This window comes from Xenopus tropicalis, chromosome 2, assembly GCF_000004195.4.
Source record: "Xenopus tropicalis strain Nigerian chromosome 2, UCB_Xtro_10.0, whole genome shotgun sequence".
Taxonomy (NCBI): domain Eukaryota; kingdom Metazoa; phylum Chordata; class Amphibia; order Anura; family Pipidae; genus Xenopus; species Xenopus tropicalis.
In genome coordinates this window covers 163,306,029-163,329,620 of record NC_030678.2, presented here as the reverse complement: position 1 = coordinate 163,329,620, position 23,592 = coordinate 163,306,029, and the positions used below count along the sequence as shown (strand labels likewise).

The following is a 23,592-nucleotide window of genomic DNA, read 5'->3' as shown; positions in this document are numbered from 1 at the left end:
GCACATAAATAAATTTCTGCTGACTGCAGCATTCGTGTGTATTAATGGAACAGGCTGCATCTTTTTATGCCCCACTATATGATTTAATCCAATAATAATCATAGCCCCCCATCTGTGTGGCAACTATTACCAAGCGCATTAACCGCTAAGAACATTGTGGTTTCTTCTTTTAATATGCTGAATTCCAGGGAACACACGTGAGTTGATTAGAGAATCTTATGTAATGAAACTATTATCTAACATTATAATTGCCATTTTTAAGTTTTGACAATAACTTTAGTTTATATAAAGCAACAATATTTGCAGAGTGCTAACCTTTACCTGTAGGTACAATGTGCAGCTTATGGAATAATTTCTAGTTATTAAGCTCAACTGTAGACAATCAGGGTCAGACTGGGCCCAGACCCAACCCATGTAGGCGCTCCCCAGCCCAAAGGTGTCCCTCCCCTGACGCGTTTCACTTACGTACAATCAAGGGAGGACACTGGGGCCCCTGCAGGAGACACACCCTGCAGTTGGCACCTTGGGTGGGTGAACCCTTCACCCCCCAGTCCAACCCTGTAGAATAGTCATCCCCAACCAGTGGCTCGGGGGCAACATGTTGCTCCCCAACCCCTTGGATGTTGCTCCCAGTGGCCCCAAACCAGGGAGTTATTTTTGAATTCCTGACTTGGGGGCAAGTTTTGGTTGGATAAAAACAAGATTTCCTACCAAATAAAGCCTCTGTAAGCTGATAGGGTGCATAGAGGCCCCTAATAGCCAATCACAGCCCTTATTTGGCTCCTCCATGAACTTTTATGGTGCTTGTGTTGCTCTCCAAGTCTTTTTACATTTGACTGTGGCTCCCGAGTAAGAAAGGTTGGGGATCCCTGCTGTAAACAATGTGCCAATCTTTGGCAAAAATTCTAAGGGGGCATCTAATAATGTTTGTATTTTTTTTTTCACAATTCGTTTTTTTTCCCTCTAAAACTCACATTTTTCATGTTAAAAAAAATAAATGTTGTATAATTTATTAAGGAGTCCATCTACTTATGGTCAGATTTTTTGTTTTCAATTCTGATTTTTTAGTGATAAAATTTGCTGGAAAAAAAAGTTTTTAGAGATTTACTATACAACAATACTGTGACAATTCCGAATCTGACTATTAACAATCTAAAACTTGTCGAGCTCATGTAGTCATCATCTTTCTATGTTTCAAAACTTCAGAGGTTTTAGAATTTTTATATGCTAGTTTTTGTGCTATAATTGGAAAAAGTCACAGTTATCATGCGACAAGTTTTTGTGACTTTTCTGTGACTTTTCCTGCATGTGCTTTTTAGTTCGGATTTTTCGATAAATGTCAGACATTCATGGAAATGAGTTGTAGAGTAGCTTGCATCATAGCAGGCTAAGGGCTGTGACAGACGGGGAGATTAGTCGCCGCGCGGCAAATCTTCATTGTCACGGACGACTAATCTCCCCAAAATGCCATCCCACCGGCTAGAATGTAAATCGCCGATGTTGCGGAAGTTGCCTTGAGAGGAAACTTCTGCGATTTGGAAGCCACGTATGCCATCCCACTGGAGATTTACATTCTAGCCGGTGGGATGGCATTTCAGGGAGATTGTCACGCGGCGACAAATCTACCCGTTTGTCACAGCCCTAAGAGTGTGTGAGTCAGAGTTGCTAGTATGAGCAGTTCTGTATCCCCCTAAAAAGGGACAGTGCATTGTTATCATCCCAGGTGACACCCACCATAGTAGGGACCCAAATTAAAATAAACTATGGTAGGTTACATGTTCCTGGAATGCATTCATTGAAATAGCCAATGCGCCAGGGCTACTGTGTTGACACTATCCTATGAAAGAACCATCATACCTCCATTTTAGTGTATACAAATACTGAATACTCTCTGATCTAACTGAAGTAACTTTATTATTGTATTATTTCTTTTTGGGAACAACTAGTGCTCCAGTTCATGTGTGTAAGGGTTATAGTTTTCCTTTACTGTTTCTTTGAGGGCTCAGCTGAGGGAGCAGCAGAATGTAACTTGGCTCCTCAATGTGCTACTACATAATATTAGAGTGATACCATGACAATTTATAGACAAACTAATTCTATCAGTACATTTCCAATCCTCATTGTTATTGCAGTAGAAGATGGGAAATCTCATTGCTGTATATCTTTGAGATACAATTTACCTTTATTTGAATGCCAAAGATTGTGCATCTCAATCAAACCTCCTATAAGCCATGTCCGTACGGCTGAAGAGTCCTTGGATAAAGGAAAGACAATATGCTTCAGTAGGAATCATTGGGAATTATCCTATAGCAGACTTTCTTTAAACAAGAAGCTATCTTCAATTTAAGGCCAGTTACACACTCCTATTTCCCCATAGATCCCAAGAATACATGATATTACCCTGCACCGGCTTTATCACAGATTATTTAGCGCATATAGTGATGACCCAGAGCAAAGTATAGTGAGATGGCAAACAAAGGAATATTAAAGGTTAGAGAGAAAAACACAAAGAAAAAAACAGACTTGATTTGACACTTCCCTTTTCCAGCTCTGGGTAGAACGATATCCAATAGGAAATAGCACAGAATCACTAACAACTTATCACCTTTATTTCACAGTACGCACATTATAAACTCAGGAAACAATAAAAGAAAAGTTAAATGCTTGAAACATAAAACAACTTTCTTGGAATATCGCCTTTCTTCTTCCACAGTTGCTTTGGAGAACAAGGAAGTGGGATCTAGTGCAAAATGAATGCACTTTCTGTTGAATGGATCTGCATTGTTTATTGTAAAGACTAGTGATGAGCGAATCTGTCTCATTTTGCTTTGCCATAAAATTCACAAAATGGCAAGAAAATTCGCAAACAATCCTATTGGGTTTATTTAATGGTTAAATGATTCCCTTTTCTCTGTAATAATAAAACAGTACCTGTACTTGATCCCAACTAAGATATAATTACCCCTTATTGGGGGCAGAACAGTCCTATTGGGTTTATTTAATGGTTAAATGATTCCCTTTTCTCTGTAATAATAAAACAGTACCTGTACTTGATCCCAACTAAGATATAATTACCCCTTATTGGGGCAGAACAGCCCTATTGGGTTTATTTAATGGTTAAATGATTCCCTTTTCTCTGTAATAATAAAACAGTACCTGTACTTGATCCCAACTAAGATATAATTACCTCTTATTGGGGGCAGAACAGTCCTATTGGGTTTATTTAATGGTTAAATGATTCCCTTTTCTCTGTAATAATAAAACAGTACCTGTACTTGATCCCAACTAAGATATAATTACCTCTTATTGGGGGCAGAACAGCCCTATTGGGTTTATTTCATGGTTAAATGATTCCCTTTTCTCTGTAATAATAAAACAGTACCTGTACTTGATCCCAACTAAGATATAATTACCCCTTATTGGGGGCAGAACAGCCCTATTGGGTTTATTTAATGGTTAAATGATTCCCTTTTCTCTGTAATAATAAAACAGTACCTGTACTTGATCCCAACTAAGATATAATTACCCCTTATTGGAGGAAAAACAATTCTATTGGGTTTAATTAATGTTTAATAGAATGAAGGTATGGAGATCCAAATTACGGAAAGACCCCTTATCTGGAAAACCCCAGGTCCTGAACATTCTGGATAATATCCATACATCTGTATCTATTCCATACCTCTACTATTGCACTAATCTAAATATTTAGAAAACGATAGATAATTGCTTTTCATTATGACTAATAAGATTTTTGATTTTACATTAAATATCTGTGTGAAAGATCTTTCTAATCTACTGACCATATCAGCATGTACCTTGTTGGCGTCATATAGCTCATGATTAAAGCAAATATTGTATTTAGTAATTTTATTAAATCTAATGAAACCTCTCTCCAAGCTATTTCTGACATTTTGTTAATAATCAACAAGTGATTCACGCACAATTAAAGGTCACATTTGCAAGTATTATTAGATGGTTTTACATCTTAATTAGGTAGCTGATAAATGTCACATGACAATGCCACTGACCAACTGCCACTTGAAATACCATTCCATAGACAATACAGTCAATGCATCACTGCTCTAGAGTATATCCTAAACAATGCAATGGGAAGTTTTCTAAAATGATCTATATAGTAGCTGAAACTGACAGTCCAAGTGATATTTGATGTTTAATTACTTTCAACTAATTAGCCATCGGAAATCCACAAGATATTCCATCTCAAGTAATAGCCTTCCAAGGCATCATTTACTTTTTCCCTTCTGTTATAGACAACAGTTCACTGTAAATAATACCTAAAATGTGTTGCCTCCTAAACTTCTGCATCTTTCTCCTTACAGTCACTTTGTACTTGGTCTTTCCCCTAAACCAGGGATCCCCAACCTTTTTTTACTTGTGAGCCACATTCGGATGTAAAAAGTGTTGGTGAGCAACACAAGCATGAAAAAAGTTCTTTGGGGGTGCCAAATGAGGGCTGTGATTGGCTATTTGGTAGCCCCATGTGAACTGCCAGCCTGCAGGAGGCTCCGACATTGAGGCCATTGGGAGCAACATCAAGGGGAGTGGTGAGCAACATGTTGCCCGCGAGCCACTGGTTGGGGATCACTGCCCTAAACTGATAACTTTCTACAAGCACTCTAGAACCGAGTAACTGTGCAAAGGCCATAACTTACACTACACATCACTGTTTGGTTGGCAGGCATAGTCAACTGTAAAGAAATCAAAATGCACAATTTTCTAAATACACCTTTTATTTTACACCACATAATATAAACAGTGTTTGGTCTTTCCCCTTGGCTTAACAATTAACACCAGCATTCTAGACATCTAGACTTGATCTTCACTCTTTCCTCTCATCTCAATCTCATCTCTTCACTACCCTGGATGTGGTATTTAACCTGACCTCACCACTCACTTCCAGCACTCTAGAATTGGGCTTACCACTAAGTTTGCCACACCCTACCACCTCTTGACTTGACTCCACAATTTAGGTCCAGCATTTTACATATAGTTACATAGTTACATAGGGTTGAAAAAAGACCAGAGTCCATCAAGTTCAACCCTTCCAAGTAAACCCAGCACCCGCAACCTATACTTACCTATCTATACACTCACATACATAAACTATACATACAGTACCAACATTAATACTAACTGTAGATATTAGTATCACAATAGCCTTGGATACTATGCTTGTTCAAGAACTCATCCAGGCCCCTCTTATAGGCATTAACAGAATCTGCCATTACAACATCACTAGGAAGGGCATTCCCCAACCTCACTGCCCTCACCGTGAGGAACCCCCTACGCTGCTTCAAATGGAAGTTCTGTTCCTCTAATCTAAAGGGACTAAAGGGTTGTTTTTATGTATGTATGTATAACTTTATTTATAAAGTTCCACAAGGGTATGCAGCACTGTACAATCTTACTAAAAAAGAACATCCCCTATCTGCCTATAATCCCCTCTAATGTACTTGTACAGAGTAATCATGTCCCCTCTGTTCTAAACAGAAAACTCAAGTAAATCCATAATGATTTGGTATTTTTATACAGCTAAGGCCAACCCAGAATGCCTGACCACATAGAAGGCTCCAGAAGTGTCTACTGTGTTTCTCTGAAACTGCATCTGAGCAGCATCAGTTGCTAGTCACACAAGGAACACCAAAGGAACAAGGAACACCAAACTCTAGTGTTGATCTCTGCCCACTGCTTGACCTCATACTGACAACTTTTGACTGCATTGTAATACCTGGTGGTGTCCTCATCTATGGTTCGATTGACAAAAAAAGCTAGTTCCTAACTAAAGCCATCTACATCAGATCAGCTTGGCTTTACAACTTTGTTAAATATGTAGCAATAGGCAAAGTAACTTTCTACGCATCTTATCTTTGGAGTAATGAGCAATAAAAATTCTCAAAACAATATGTTTTCAAGTGTGGGTGTTAACATTTAACATTTAACATTTCAGATATGTGATAACAATTTTTTATTGATACATATCATGCTAAAACAAATTATTATTTATCAATTAAATCTGATTGGTTGAATGTTTAATTGTTGAATTTATATATATATATATTTATAATTTGCCCTTGATGCCCATTAATAGCAAAACATAGTTTCCATCAGGGTTCTGCACTGCAAAGAGACTAATTTTTGGGCATTATGACTAATGATGAGCGAATCTGTCCCGTTTCGCTATAAAATTTGCGAAGCGGCAAGAAAATTCTCAAAACGCATCTGTCGCATTTTTTTTTTTTGTCACCTGCATCTTTTTTTTCGCCCCATGTTTTTTTTTTTGTCACCCGCGTCTACTTTTTTTGTCAGCTGTGGGTTTTTGACATGACTGTGCCTTTTTTGGTGTGACCGCGCCCTTTTTATGCAGCTGCATCCAATTCGACGAGCAACAAAAAAATTTTCCACGGGACAAATTTTTCCATGCCAAATTTTCACTGTAGTTTCGTGAAACAATTCGCCAATGGCCAAATGCGCAAATTCACTGCGAAACCCATACCTGCCAAAAAAATTCGCTCATCACTAATCATGACTAGTAAATCATGGGGCAAGCATATGGGGTACATGCAATAATTATGGGTCACATTAAAGCATGGGTTATTGCAAGCAACCTTGAACTATTCATGGTATATTATGAGTATTTGTAATCTCCAGTGCTCTGTTTGTATGTGACTTAACCTGTTTAATTCAGACTAATTCTCCCTATGAAGAAGGCATACTGTGGGACTATTTTAAGAAGCTGGTTAGAGCCCCCATATCCTCATAAACATATCTTACCAAGTAAAATAATGAAAGCAGGCAACAGAGATTTGTACAAGTAAAATCTATGGCAAGTAATGATCCCAACAGGACCTAACACAGTTCCAATTAAGAGTTTACAAGAATGCATAATTACAGAAATTAATTTTCTTGAGGAAAAAAAAACCAGGAAGTATTGCTGAACAAAGTAGAAACAAAAAACTCTATCGGTAACATTTTGTTCCCCGCTGCTCTTCTCTGTTTAGAGAGTCTTAAAATTAGAGTTTAGAAAGTATCAAATCAGGAATACAGTTTGGGATTTAGTGTATATATAGATATAAATATTAGGGATGCACCAAACCCACTTTTTTGGGTTCGGCCGAACCCCCAAACCCACCTTGACGCATTCTGCCGATACCCGAACCGAATTCAAAGCATTTGCTAAATAGGAAAAAAATCCCCCCTACAATTTAACCCTTCCGGATGCTAATTAGGATTAGGATTCGATTCACCCAAAACCAAATCCTTCAAAAAAAGGCTGGATTCGGCCCAAACCCCAAACCGAATCCAGGATTCGGTGCATCCCTAATAGTGATGAGTGAATCAGTCCCGTTTCGCTTTGACGAAAAAAATCCCCAATCTTTGAAAAGATTCGCGAAACGGCGAAAAATTTGTGACAAAAATGTTGCACGTAAAAAAAAATTTGTTGCCCATGACACTGCGACTATTCTTTCGACGCGCGACTATTTATTTTGACACTGCGACTATTCTTTCGACGCGCGACTATTTATTTTGACACTGCGACTATTCTTTTGACACCCGCAACAATTTTTGGATGCATGGCGAATTTTTCTGCAGCTAATTTTTTCATCCGTTTCGCAAAACAATTCCCCAATGGCGAAACGCGGAAATTCGCCTCGAATCCATGCCTGGCGAAACATTTCCCCCATCACTAATCCCTAATAAATATCTAATGGCAATGGGTTTATTGGATGCAATCCATTAAGCAATTAGAAAGCAGACTCTGCACCCAGCTATTTAGTTGGTACTGTTGTCTTTAAATGCCCTTTTATCTTTGTTTATTATGGATCAAAGGAGGGGCGGAAAAAGGTGTCAAGTTCCACAGAACGAAACGTTGGCCACCATGCACTTTAGCCATGTTTTGTTGCACCATCATAAATATGTGGCCTCTATATTGGGGGCAAAGATTTTCCATGACTGTAGTTTAATGGGAAGCAAGTTGGAAGCCACTTGGACACCTTTATCAGCACATCATTTATAAAAAATTTTGGAGCTGTGTACCTACCAGATACCTAAGACAGGTAAAATTCAAGGATATTTGGCACACATAGGTTAGGATGCACTATCTAGAGCACAAACAGCAAAAAGGTGGAGAATGCACACTATATAAGGGGCATAAGTGTTATATTCTGTATATGTGTATATGTATTCTACAACTGGGCATCAACACGCATAAAGCTTTCTTCCTTCTTTTGAAAATCGATACACCTTATATTCAATAACTGGTGACTTCAACTGAACAAAAATAATTGATGCCGATACAGTATCTGTTCTTTTATTCCATTCACTAATTTAATAATTCATTACTGAAAAAAAAAACTCCCTTCAGTTGCAGTTGACAGGAGGTGTGAAAAGTGGGGGGTTCAGCATTGATATAGTACCTGGCTCACAAGGTCATTTAGATTGTATATATCACTGGAATTTACATTTAATCAAGAATACTGGAATACCAGATAGGATTAATATTTTATAGGTAATTTTTTTTAAAGTCATACATATGTGACGTTTTGTCATGTGGTTTAGAAATTAAATAGCCAACCTTATGATTTCACATAAAATATGTGCTATTCTGTATCCCATTTGAATTAGGAGGAAAAACAACAAGGTACAGGAGAGCCGGTGTTAGTTTTTTCAGAATAAAAACAAAAGCAGATGGGATGAGCTGGGGATATATCACAATAACAATATGATAGGAATCTAGAAAGCTTAAAAAAAAAAAAACAGTAAACAAGTTTAGTAGACTATGATATAAGGTCAGATATGTCATTCTGTGAGTATCATCACAAAGCAACCCTTATAATTGATGAAATCATTAGACCATTTATAAGGATATATTTTATAGGTTATGTGTCATTTTCATCACCTTGCCCCACTGGAGAAGATGTGTTTGGGGGGTGGGGTATTATAACTATGTATAAATAGAAAAGGGGATCATATACCTTTTTTTTTTTTTCTTGAAAACGTTTCACTACTCATCCGAGTGGCTTCTTCAGTTCAAATGACTGGTAGGGAATTGCCCGGCATTTAAACCCTTGATGATAGTTCAGACACAGACATCCAATCACAATGGTTCCACTGAACTGTTGTTGTCCAATTGTGATTGGATGTCTGTGTCTGAACTACCATCAAGGGTTTAAATACCGGGCAATTCCCTACCAGTCATTTAAACTGAAGAAGCCACTTGCATGAGTGGTGAAACATTTTCAAGAAAAACTCAGAAAAGTCCAGTTGTTTTTAGACCTAATTCTACTAGATACTGTATATCATGACCTGGATGAATGAGAATCTTCATAGACATCAGATACCTCATTAATGGTTTATTTAGCAGTAGGTTCTTCCAACAGACATGAGGGCACCCATTCTGATTAGAAGAAGGGAGGTTCCATCCTAATATTCGGCAAGGGTTTGTTACAGTGAGAGCTGTGAAGTTGTGGGATTCCCTCCCTGGATCATTTGTACTGGCAGATATATTAGATAGCTTCAAGAAGGGGTTGGATGGCTTTTTTATTATACAGGGACTGGATATTCAGTCTACGCTGCTCAGATGTAAAACTGCAGGATTAATATTTATTTTACACCTTAACCCCCAAATACAGAGGCAAGGCATTCTTATATTGCATTTGATGGTGGCCAACTCAATCTATTCCAGACTGTTTTTATACATTTTTCATTCCCTTGTACTGTGAAGGGATAATAATTCCAGCCATTTGTGCAGATGGTTCTTGGTTAAAAGTGGCTTTTCTACAAAGCTGAAAATATCAGTACAAGTGGAAATATAGTAGAAAAACCCAGGCCTTGATAAGAAGTTGCTCAAGTCCCAAACCCCAACACAACATACCGCAGATGTAATCTTCATTTCTGACTCACTGCTGAATTGCCTGTTCCTAGGGGGGTTATTTGTGTTGCAGATCTCATATTAAAAGAGGATTAGAGGAGAGCCGCTTTTATTTTTCCCCACTGTATTAAAGTCCTTGTGTGTAAATACTGTAAGTCTGCGAAAGCACCGGCATTTCTTAGCAGATGTATTTCTTCCAGGCACAAAGCAAGAAAGTTATATTCTGTATCTAAATAATCAACTCAAATTTTCGGTAGTCATTTGAGGTTTTTTTAGTGCTTCTCCAATGGTCAATACTTATACTAAATGATGCAGTCTCCTAGCTAGGAATGTAGCGAACCTAAAAAAAAAAGTTCGCGGACGTGTTCGCGAACTTTGCGAACCCCATAGACTTCAATGGGAAGGCGAACTTTAAAACCTAGAAAAGTCATTTCTGGCCAGAAAAAGAATTTTAAAGTTGTTTAAAGGGTGCCACGACCTGGACAGTGGCATGCAGGAGGGGGATCAAGGGCAAAAACTTCTCTGAAAAATACTTTGTTGGCACAGAGTCTAGCAAAAATACACGGCTTTTTTGCTATGTCGCGCTAAACACCATGAAAACGGGATTTGCGGAAAAACACCATGTGTGACTTGTGCGGCGTATTGTACAATACTTTTGCGATGATAAAAAACGCGGCGGAAAACGCTGCGCGAACCCAAACTGCGACCATGCGCTGAAAGTTTGCGAACACTCGATGTTCGCGCGAATTTGTTCTCCGGCGAACAGTTCGCTACATCTCTACTCCTAGCATTTGGTTAAGACACTTATACAGGGACAAATTAAAGGTGCAGTTAAGGATTACTTTTGTCTTGATTTATCTTTGGATACATCCATCTCTTTATGGGAAGGGCCCAAGCAGCTGATCTTGGCTCCAAAGAAAGTTTTCAGTTTTTGCTTTTCCCTTCCTCCTCAGTGCCATTTCCAGATACATTGCACCAATTATCAATATATATTGGACATAAAGACATTCTGTGCATTAAGCTACCAAGAAATGCCCTCCCCTTGAAGAAAAACGGGTTTGTCCATATATTGCAATACACTTCAAACTGGCCAACTACGTCAATCTGATTTCCTTAAGAATTCTTCTGCTTCAATATACATTTTACAAAGGGACTAAGTTTTACCTGCAACTTACTTGCTTTCAAGGTTAAAATCCCCAAATGGTTGCCCTTTCATTGGCCCATTGGGGGTCACCTGACTGTAGCTGGGAAGGGTGGGAGCTACAACATGGAGTTGACCACTGCTCCTGGATAAACTATCGCAAAAAAGGGAAAGTTGTGCTCAACAACTAAATTTAAACCATTAGTTGGGGGTGCAATGAGGCTGTGACCACAAAATTCATACAGACAGAAACAAGGGGTCTTTTGCACATTCTGTGCATTAAGCTATCATTGTAAGTCACTCAATATATATATTGGACATTAAGAGATTCTGTGCATTAAGCTACCAAAAAGTGCCTTAAGCAATCTCTTTAAGCAAAACAGGGATTATTTGCCCATATATTGCCATATACCTCAAGCTGGCCAACTACACCTTGTTTCTGTCTGTACCAATTGTAATCTGATATATGGAGTCCCTGTTTTGCTTAAAGAGATTGCTTAAGGCACTTTTTGGTAGCTTTATTCACAGAATGTCTTAATGTCCAATATATATATTGAGTGACTTACAATGGAAAAATTCACTGCGTGTCCAAAAATTGTTGCGGGCGTCAAAATAAATAGTCGTGGTGTCAAAAGAATAGTTGCGGGAGACAAATTTTTTTACGCGGAAAATTGTCGCCATTTCGTTAATCTTTTGAAAGACAGATTCGCTCATCACTACTCATCACTACTAACAGATAACATTTTTTTAACCTACGCAAACTTGCACCTAGCAGTTGCCCATGCAATAATATTTGATCTGGTCTTTGTAGTTAGTTATGTTTTGTTCTTTACAAGTGTAAACACCACTTTAATCTAAATTACCTTATTGTTCTTTTTCCCAAGTTTGTACAGCGACAAAAATGCACAAATGTATTTCTGCTTGTGTTTCCCTAGTTCTTATACACATGAACCTAAAGTCAATATAGATCTGCAGTTCAAATTGCTACTGGGGAAATAAACACATAGCATTTACCTCTACAGTTTGGCCAGCAAGGATCATTTTCTGGTCGAAGAGCTGTGTGATTGGATTGGCCATCTGGTCCCTTAGTGCCTACAGCGACAGAATAAACATCAATCTCTTATTCCCTATAAAGAGACCTTATATTGGATAATTTTAGATTTGGAAAAAATTGAGTAAAACATGTTAAACATTATTGCCAATACAGTCTATTAATGGTATGTCCTGTTGCAGCTACATTGTTAGCAATACTACAGCTTCCAGTGGCAATAATAGTTAAATATATATTGGACGATTTCACTTTGTTGCCTTCCTCTGCTGAAAATATTTGTTTAATAATTTCTATGCAGTTGAACAGAGGAACTGCCTCTATGGAAGAATGATTTGAAGATCCTAGTTTGATATTTAGCTGTAAGTCTGTTGTTTCTATGACCTGATCCATTCATGATATTCCTCCACTTAGGCCCTATCCACCTGGGGGGGGGGGGGGGGGGGGTGTTGTATAAAAAAAAAAATTGATATTGGGATTTGGCCTGATTCTGGAAAACTTTTCTTTAAAAGTCACAGTGAAAAAACATGATTGGCAAAAGATACAATAGAGTTTTTTGCTGTGTCTTTTTAAGATCTTTCAAATAGTTATCATGAAAAATAATAAATGTAAATCTCGCCACCTGTGGAGATGTTATGGAAGTCAATAGGAAGTGTATTTTCGACATTCAAACAAAGTGTTGATTAATTTTGGTAGAGACACCCAGAACATCATCAAGCAGATCTGTGTTTTATTCACAGCATCTCACCATGCCCCCCCCATAAAATAGGGTACTTTTAATTCTATATAGCAAAATGCAAGCAAATTAATTAAAGTTTATATGTTTGAAACAAATACAGACCAGTCCACTAACTGTACCAAAATCTACAGAATTGGTCTTTTCCAGGGGCCTCAGTTTTCCTCACATTTTTAGGCGATTTTTGCTTTCCCAAACTGCACAAGCTCAATCCCAAAACCTGCACTGGCATTTCCAGCCTCAGTGAACACATTCCCTGTTATATTCAACATTTTTTTTCTCTCCTAAAGTCCTCCCAGATACTGAGTCACACTATGCTCATTGACTTCTATGTGTTTTATGAATTTTCCCGTATGACTAGGCACCACTAGAACATTTAAACCCAATTCCTAATTATATAACATTTTCTACCCACACAAACTTGAAGCTAATGGTTGCCCCTGCAAAAAGTTAGTTATGTTTTGTTTACAAGTGTAAAAAAAAAACACTTTAAGCCAAAGTACAGATGGACTTTGCACCCAGTTCTTATGCACATGAAGACAATATAGAGTTGCAGTTCATATTTCTGTTGGGGAAATAAACACATAGCATTTACCTCTACAGTTTGGCCAGCAAGGATCATTTTCTGGTTGAAGAGCTGTGTGATTGGATTGGCCATCTGGTCCCTTAGTGCCTACAGCGACAGAATATACATCAATCTCTTATTCCCTATAAAGAGGCAATATATTGGATAATTATAGATTTGGAAACAATGAAGAAAACATTTTTGCCATTACAGTTTATTATTGGTATGTCCTATTACAGCTACTATACATTCTAAGCAATACTATAGCTCCCAGTGCCAATGATAATAACAACAACATATATATTAGGTGATTTGCCTTTGTTTGTTTGCTTTCCCCTCAGAATTTTTTTTTTTTTAGTATTTCTATGCTGTTAAACAGTGGAACTGCTGCTGAGCAGGAATGATATGAAGATTCTAGTTTATATAGTTGTTATTCTATTTGTGTTAGTCTGTTCTGTGTAAAAAACTGAGAAAGGGCAGCAAATGGTATGTTTTATATATATAGAATGTTCCTTATATAGTAAATGTTAACAAAACAATGTTCACAGTTACAATGCATAATATACAGACCACCAATCGGCCTAAACACATTGAAGCAGAAAAAAACAGACACCCCAAAGTTTCGGAACCAAGTCCTTTGTCAAAGGGATTTAGGCCAATTGGTGGTTTGTATATTATACAGGTATAGGACCCCTTATCCAGAATGCTCGGGACCAAGGGTATTTCGGATAATGGGTCTTTCCATAATTTGGATCTCCATACCTTAAGTCTACTAAAAAATCAATAAAACAATAATTAACCCCAATAGGATTGTTTTGCATTCAATAAGGATTATTTACATCTTAGTTGAGATCAAGTACAGGTACTGTTTTATTATTACAGAGAAAAGGGAATCATTTAACCATTAAATAAACCCAATAGGGCTGTTCTGCCCCCAATAAGGGGTAATTATATCTTAGTTGGGATCAAGTACAGGTACTGTTTTATTATTACAGAGAAAAGGGAATCATTTAACCATTAAATAAACCCAATAGGGCTGTTCTGCCCCAATAAGGGGTAATTATATCTTAGTTGGGATCAAGTACAGGTACTGTTTTATTATTACAGAGAAAAGGGAATCATTTAACCATGAAATAAACCCAATAGGGCTGTTCTGCCCCCAATAAGGGGTAATTATATCTTAGTTGGGATCAAGTACAGGTACTGTTTTATTATTACAGAGAAAAAGGTAATCCGTTTTAAAATTTTGCATTATTTGATTAATATGGAGTCTATGGGAGATGGCCTTTCCGTAATTCTGAGCTTTCTGGATAATGGGTTTCCGGATAAGGGGTCCGATACCTGTACATTGTAATTGTGAAAATTGTTTTGTTAAGATTTTCTCACAGAAAGAGGCAGTAACACACAGAATATCGCCAAGAAGATCTGTGTCTGTGTTTTATTCATAACAGGAAAGTCAAATATTTCAGTTTTGCTTATATTCCTTGGGTGATTTTTCTGGTCTCCCAAACTAAAATCTCATTATTTACTTTCAACTAACTGGACAGAGACCTCTCATAGGCCCTCACCTTTTCCAATCATCAATCCCAAAACCTGCACTGGCGGTTCCAGCCTCAGTGAACACATCCCCTGTTGTTTTCAACATTTTATCCCTTGCTTTACAATTCTCCCCAGTTACTGAGCCACAGTATACTCTTTCCGAAAGGTAACACACCTCCTAAATAGTGATGGGCGAAATAATTCACCAGGATTTGCGGCGAATTTCCGCGTTGCGCACATCATTTCTTGTATCTCAGACTTTTTCGGTGAAGTGAAATGGGACAGACCACTCTTCCAAAAATATTTTGCAGGACCCTTTAGTGCCATGTTGGTTTTTCTGAAATAAAATGTTACTATTAGTGATGGGCGAAATGTTTCGCCAGGCATGGATTCGCGACGAATTTCCGCGTTTCGCCATTGGCGGATTGTTTCGCGAAACAGATGAAAAAATTTGCAGTGGAAAAATTTGCCGCACGTCCAAAAATTGTCGCCGGCGTCAAAAAAGAATTGTTGCGAGCGTCAAAAGAATAGCCGCGTGCGACGAAACAATAGCCGCGTGCGACGAAACAATAGCCGCGTGCGACGAAACAATAGCCGCGCGACAAAATAATAGCCGCGGGGGACGAAACAATAGCCGCGCGACAAAATAATAGCCGCGGGCGACGAAACAATAGCCGCGCGACAAAATAATAGCCGCGGGCGACAAATTTCTTTTGTCGCACGACATTTTCGCCTTTTTAAAGATTCGCAAATTTTTCGGCGAAGCGAAACGGAACAGATTCGCTCATCACTAGTTACTATTCAATTGAGGTAGAAGATCATTTTCTGCAGATTGTTGACTTATTGAAAGGTTATCTGCCTCATTCTTGTGCAACTTTATAAGTACATTTTAGCCATTCAAAACGGTAACCTTTTATAGGGTTAAAGAGAATTTTGAACGTTTTTATATTTAGCCGTTGCTCTTACTAACTAAAGAGTTTTGTTCCTCTCATACGCTCTTCCCATTAACAGGCAGGGGAATTGAGGTTAGAATTACAATGTCATTGGATTCCATTGTGACCTGCTGTCCTATTTAAGTTATTAGAGGGAGAGGAAACTTTTCTGCACTTGTATTGGTTGAGGAAAGCGTGTCAGCGGCCCGATGATACGCTGTGACTATCTGTAGCTCGGCTGTGCATAATATTGGAAAAGTACAATTCTTTATGTTGGAAAATGTGACACTTAAAAGTAATGCAAACTATGGAGTGTTCTGAAACTGACAAATGACATCAGGTATCTGCTCTATGGAAAACTGAGAAATGTGGTTTCATATGATAATTCAAAAACACATTATGCAAGAGGGTAACATTTTTCATCGAAGAATAACAAGGACCAGGGGGCTTATGGGAATTAAATTCATGATATTCAGGGTAAGGTTTGGCGTCTATGCTCTCATTAAGTGCCTATAACTTGTTTTGTGTCTCGTGTTGCGGCACTGAAATCACCTGCTGCGTTTGGCCAGATACTGAGATCTCTGTACAGAATATGCTGCTTCAGGAAAACTACATTTATGTCATTAAATAAATACAATATCATTATCTATAATCAACATTGACTGTATTACCTAGTCCAGTATATTTCTCCTGGACTCTTATTGGTATGTGTATCCACGCATCATGTTCTTCCTTGCATCTGGGGTTTAGTGATTGGCTGTCTGTAGTGATGAGCGAATTTTTGCACCAGGCATGGATTTGCAGCGAATTTCTGCATTACGCCTATGGTGAATTGTTTCGCGAAATTTCTGGATAAAAAATGGGACGGGAAAATTCATCATGCGGAATTTTTTTGTCGTCGCTCATCAAATTGGGCGTGGTCATGTTAAAAAAAGCATAGACGCGTCAAATTGGGTGCAGTTTAAACAAATTGGGCGCGGTCGCGTAAAAGAAGGCACGGTCGCGTCAAAAAAAGTGTGCGGACGCGTCAAAATTGGGCGCAGGCAACAAATAAAATAGACACGAGCATCAAAAAAAAGACACACACTACAAAAAAATCACGTGGCAAATGCATTTCGGGAATTTTTCGCCGTTTTTGCAAATTTTCTTGCAGTTTCACAAATTTTATGGTGAAGCTAAACGGGACAGATTCGATCATCACTATCTGTCTGTTATAGTTAGTAATGAGCGGATCTGTCCTGTTTCGATTCGCCAGAAAATGTGCAAAACTTTAAAAAAAAATTCACAAAACAGCAAAAAATCATGAAATGGGGTACCTCGCAACTTTTTTGACACAAGTGCATATTTTTGCTTGACCACACCCTTTTTGGGTGCATTCACTCCTTTTTTACCGCAAATTTTTCATGGCGAAATTTTGCAGAAGATTCACAAAACAATTTGCCAATGACAAAATGAGGAATTTAGCTGTGAATCCATGCCTGGCTAAAAAAAATTATAATAGCTTAGTCAGGGGCATATTTAGGCCCGATGCTGCCCTGGGCACCAGACCTAAAAATGCCCTTACGTCGTGCATGTGACATCATGCCTACCCACAACCCCCCCCACACTTCCCCAGCTCCATCACCCGCTTAACGAGGGAAATCCACGGCGGATGCTGGGGGCATTCCTTTTCAAAAACCAATAAAATAAGCACCCTCAGGCTGCCCCCAAACATGCCACCTTAGGCCATGGCCCTCCGGTGCCTTAATATAAATAAGCCCCTGAATTTAGTGCCAACTTTCTTGGCATAGAAGTGACGTCATGTGCCCACAACCCCCCTCACCCCCCAGCTCCATCACCGGCTTTACTATTAATAGGGTTACCTTCTGGCCGAGCCTGTAAAAATGATTCTTGATGCCAATATAATAACATTAATAAGGAAAAAACATATAAATATATGAAGACCTATCATTAAATCACATATATATTTGTGTGGTTTGAGTTTGTGGGACAGAATACTGTATATTAATTAAATAATTGTTATACAGGAAGAATATTCAGACATGGTCAGTCCAGTTCCTTTAATGGAGAGGTACCCCGTGTAGGCAGAGAAGTTCTAAAACCCCAATGGGAATTCTTGGTTGGAACAAACTTTCCCGTAGAGAAATAGAAGCTGGCTTTGTGTGAATTCAAAATAAGTATTATATGTTTAACTGCAACAAACCTGATAATAAATTCCCTCTAATTTTACCAGTCCTGTTGTTTTGCAGCGGATAAATACCCACAGTCCTTCAATTATTCAGCTTGAAAGATATTGAATCAGTAAAATGTTATTAATAAATAAAATGTTACCATTAACTGTACTAGAAACTTACAAAATACAGTAATAATTCAATTGTGTTTTTTACCTCTACATAATAGCAGTGAATACTAACAGGCCTCATTCACAAAGACAGGAGGAAATATAAAGTATTAAATTATGAAAAATATGTTTTTAATATAAAAAATAAGGAGCACCTGAAGGCTAAATCCATTTAACATTTTATTTATGTGACTTAAACTTCTGTTGTATAAAGGGAAAGAGGGATTTTGTCATTTAAAAAGCCTTTATTCCAACTTGCATGCATTATAGTTATGGCATAATGAAGGTCTACTGGTAAATGACCATGTAATTCGTTGATAAACTGGCTGTGTTTTTATGGGGAGAACAGATAAAAGTAGAAAAGCACTAGCTGCCTGAATTGTATAAAATAGATGATCTTTTCGAGAAGGTTTTCTCTGCTATATAATACCCACAATAACAAAATCAAAAACCCATCTAGACACACGGCCATTAAGATGGACAATAGTATAGGAGGGCAAGTTCAGGACTGTAAAACATTTGGCAACCCTGTAATTTTGGGCTAAAGCATTCCTTTTAGTTGACAGGATTTAATTGTGGGTATAAGACCTATGAGAGAGAGTCTGTAGACAGAAGCAGTGGCTGCTCAGCTGGACTGTAGAAGGAGATGGTAGGGAAGATATCTTATTTGTCTTATTTTGACAAAGACTAGGGGGTAGAGATGTAGCGAACTGTTCGCCGGCGAACTAATTCATGCGAACATCGGGTGTTCACAAGTTCCCGAACGTTTCATGTATGTTCGCAATTTGGGTTCGCGTGGCGTTTTTCCGCTGCGTTATTTCTCAGCCTAAAAACGCCGCACATGGCGTTTTTCAGCAAATCCCGTTTCCATGGTGCTAATAGTGCGAAATAGCAAAAAACACTGCGTATTTCCGCTAGGTCTGCCAGCTGCCTTTGCGTATACATAGGAATAGTTTGCGTTTTTACGCAACGCCGTGTCAACAAAGTATTTTTCAGAGAAATTTTTGCCCTTGATCCCCCTCCTGCATGCCACTGTCCAGGTCGTGGCACCCTTTAAACAACTTTAAAATCAGTTTTCTGGCCAGAAATGGCTTTTCTAGGTTTTAAAGTTCGCCTTCCCATTGAAGTCTATGGGGTTCGCAAAGTTTGCGAACTTTCGCACTTTTTTTTTGAGGTTCGCTACATCCCTACTAGGGGGGAACGAACAAGAGGGAGACTGATAACAGCATCTTTAATTTCAATTAAACCAACTCTGGAACCTTCCATGGAATCTGAGACTGGAAAGCTGGGATCTTACGGCACAGTGCCTTCACCAAATGGGCTCTGAGGGATACAATTGAGGGGTTCACAGGAGGAAATAAAACACAAATCTGCAGCAAATATCCTAATCCATCTGTCCCACTTGTAGATAAAACACTTTGACTGACTAACTGGAACTGTGCTTCTATTACAGCAGTCCCACAGGGGATGGCATTAATAAATACAAAGTTCATTTCCTTTTAATATGTCCCTTCCCAACAGATCCTATTGCCTAGGTAGCACTACCTTCCCCCTCAGCACAGGCACATGCAGAATCCTCTCTGATCTCTCTCACTGTGGTTGGGAGTTGCAGCAGGGGTTCCTTTATAACCTCTGGGTCTTTCTTCTTTCCCCAGAAATCCCCTGGGGCTCCTAGCATACTTTAAACACTTCTCCCACCCTTAGCCAATTGGATCACTCCCCTACCTGTAATAAGCCGGAAAGATATCACAAGGACATATATTGAAGGGTATATAATGAAGGACAATCTCTCTGATCTCCTAAATTTTGATACGCCTGGTGACTTCAAGTGTTGGAACTTTAATTGTGACAAACAAATTCTGTTTGCAACACATTTTTTACATTTATTATATCATTTCACAGTTTTTCTTTTTGGGTTCTGTGTGACCTGTTTTGGAATATATTCAAACCTACGCACAAGTGTTATGACATTATGTTTTACTTAACAGCGTCTCACGTTAATTATTTCCTCACCTTGACATAAAAGATTTAAATTCTGCAGCAAAACAGAAAACTTTTTTTATACATCTCATACATTTAATTAGTTTAACCTGTTTCACAGTTTCTTCTCTATCTTTTTTTAGATTTTACAAAGGCTATCCCGGGGCAACAGGCCGCCTATGCAGCAATCTTAAGGCTTAAAAGTGGAAGCACATCATCTATAGCATTCAACTCTATAACCAGACCGCGGTATAGAAGCTCTTCATTGGAGACACTTGATCACCCGTCGGAAATGTGGAGAGAGAGAGCAAAGCATTACAGTGCTCCACCAAACATGTACCACTTCCCTGAAGCTTTCAGGCAAGATGATGGTAAGTTTGTTAAAAGACTAAAAACCTTATTGTTTATATAACTTTGAAGATTTCCATTTTCCAGGAGGTGTAAATGGTTGTAAACCCCAAGGGTAAGGTTGTCAAAGTGGCATTGTGCATTACTAACAAGTGTCCCAACACCAAAGCACATGAAAAGTAAGGTAATCGGTGTTGTCCTTGTCCAGTATAGTGAATGACCCCAGGGGGGTGCACAAACCTATACATCGGGGAGACTAAACAACCACACAGTAAGCGAATGGCCAGACATAGAAGGGATAATTCTTTAGGACAAGACTCAGACGTCTATTGGCATCTCAAGGAAAAGGGAAACTCTAATGTGTATATTTTGGTCAGAGAAGAAAGATGATTTCAAGACGTGTTAAGAAGGCCATTTATGCCAAACTAGAAACAGAGGAGGGGACCTGCGACACCACTTGTCAGCAACGTACAATGCCGCTTTGATATCCTTACACTAGCGGCATGATGACAATTCCCACTTCCAGTTAGGAACACTGAAAACACCTTCCTTTATAAGAAACATGGTAACATTGTGACTGAATCGAACTCTCACTGCGAGTTTCAGTAACACCTACCTGAACAGTTTAATGAAACCACTGTGATTGGTTGATATTTAATATATTACCCTTAAGAGTTTAAATACCAGGAAAGTCTCTATCACTCAGTTGAACAGAAAAAGCCACTTGAATGAGTGGTGAAATGTTTTTCAGAAAACTCAGAAAGTCCATTGTTTATATATATTTGTTTTTTATTTTTGAACCTTCCATGGAATCTGGGAGAGACTGGAAAACTGGAATCTCACAGCACAGTGCCTCCACCTAATGGGCTCTGAGGGATACAACTCAGGGGTTCACAGTAGGAAATAAAACAAATCTGCAGCAAATATCCTAATCCAAAAAAATAAATAAACCCCTTCCTTAATAAGAAACACGGTAACATTGAGACTGAATCGCACTCTCACTGCGAGTTTCAGTAACACCTACCTGAACAGTTTAATGAAACCACTGTGATTGGGTGATATTTAATATATTACCCTTTAGAGTTTAAATACCAGGAAAGTCTCTATCACTCAGTTGAACAGAAAAAGCCACTTGAATGAGTGGTGAAACGTTTTTCAGAAAACTCAGAAAGTCCATTATTTATATATTTATCACCTTGACTTGGCTCTGATTTAGATTGCAAAAACATCTGTAATTATATTTTACTGAATTTACTTCAGCAGTAATAGACCAGGTAGGTAGATACTTGGTCTATTAATGCTGAAGTATATCATTTATAATTATAGAATTTATTGGACAAGTTGAAACCTCTGAAGATGCCCAGAGATGGTGTTGTAGGAAGAGCAAGAATGCTTTTTTCCCAGGAAAACATATATATTTTTTTTTGCCCAAGGAGTTAGACTCAGAACAAAGACGCTCAGTATAAGTCAACTTAAAGAGAGAGATGTCTAATCTTTCCATATACGCATACCTGTTTGTTCTCTGTAAATAATAGTGATTGTAGAACCAGATGCTGGTGTTACAGATATACGTTATATGAAGAAAAACATAGCATATGAAACAGATTTATTATCTGCAATACCCAGCCCAACAACCTTGTCACCCAACCCCTGCCATAGAGAAATAATTGGAGTCAGTCAACTGGTTCTTCTGCATGCAAGGTTTGTGTTCCTACCACTTGACACGTTCTGCCAACAAGCCAACACTGTCTGTTCTAAGAATAAAAAATGCAATACAATAAGACACAAAATGCCTTCCCTAGTTTAATAAATGGAATAAATGGAATTCTGTGCCTGCCATGCGTCAATGAGGACTATTCAATCTATTTGTCAATGTGTATAACATCAGAGTAGGAATGTCATTTGTCCAACAAAATGGTGGAGAGAAATAATGAATATATACATAGGAATACAGCTTACAACATTGTTCTTTGGGTTCAAATGGCACCTTTCAAGCTCAGAAAGAATTACATAGGGCAGGCTTTATAGATGCACCTATTGGACACAACACACAATGTACTATGTCCAATAGGTAGGTGTAGTACTGTAGGTGTCTGCATGACCCCATGTTTTTTTTGTAAGTATATATATACAGTATATATATATATATATATATATATAAAACTGGAAATACAGTAAGATAGGTAAAAAAATGTAAGGGCTTGTTTACCATTAGTGATGAATGAATCTGTCCCGTTTTGCTTAGCCAAAAAATTTGCGAAATTGTCGCCGCAAATTCTATTCTTTTGACGCCCACGACTATTCTTGCAACAATTTTTTGGACGCGCAACTATTCTTTTGACGCCTGCGACTATTCTTGCGACAATTTTTGACGTGTGACTTTTCTTTTGATGCCCACGACAATTCTTGGACGCACGACTATACTTGCGACAATTTTTGATGCGTGACTTTTCTTTTGATGCCCACGACAATTCTTGGACGCACGACTATACTTGCGAAATTTTTGATGCGTGACTTTTCTTTTGATGCCCACGACAATTCTTGGACGCACGACTATACTTGCGACAATTTTTCACATGCGACTATTCTTTTGACACCCGCGACTATTCTTGCAGCAATTTTTGACGTGCGACTATTCTTTTTGACGCCTGTGACTATTCTCGCGACAATTTTTGACGCGTGACTTTTCTTTTGACGCCCGCGACAATTCTTGGACATGCGACTATTCTTGCAACAATTTTTGGACACAATTTTTGGCTGCAAATCCATGCCTGGCGAAACATTTGGCCCATCACTATTTACCATAAATGATATCAAATTGCCCTTGTGCAGTAACCAGTAGTAACCAATAAGCAATTAGTTCCGTTTTGTTCAGGCTCATGGGTAATTGACCTACAGTAACAATGGTACAAAGGTGTTCTTGATGTTAATAAATAGCCCCCGACAGCTGAAAGGCGCTATGCAAAGCTCAGCAAATACTAAGAATCTCTGCAGGTTCTAAAAACCAATATGAAATGGTTTAAAAAAGGCCACTGTAATGTGTAGAAGCCTAACTCATCTCCTCTCCGGTGAA

The 23,592-nt window shown here is 38.4% G+C and overlaps 1 protein-coding gene across 1 annotated transcript in view; it reads left to right on the top strand.

The window, feature by feature from the left end:
* cntn5 (contactin 5) overlaps window positions 1-23,592 on the top strand; it is a 778,158-nt gene that overhangs the window by 438,611 nt on the left and 315,955 nt on the right. Inside the window, exon 5 of the mRNA XM_018091747.2 lies at window positions 20,315-20,542. Within this exon, the coding sequence (XP_017947236.1) occupies window positions 20,315-20,542 (228 nt within the window). The remainder of the gene's footprint in view (window positions 1-20,314; window positions 20,543-23,592) is intronic.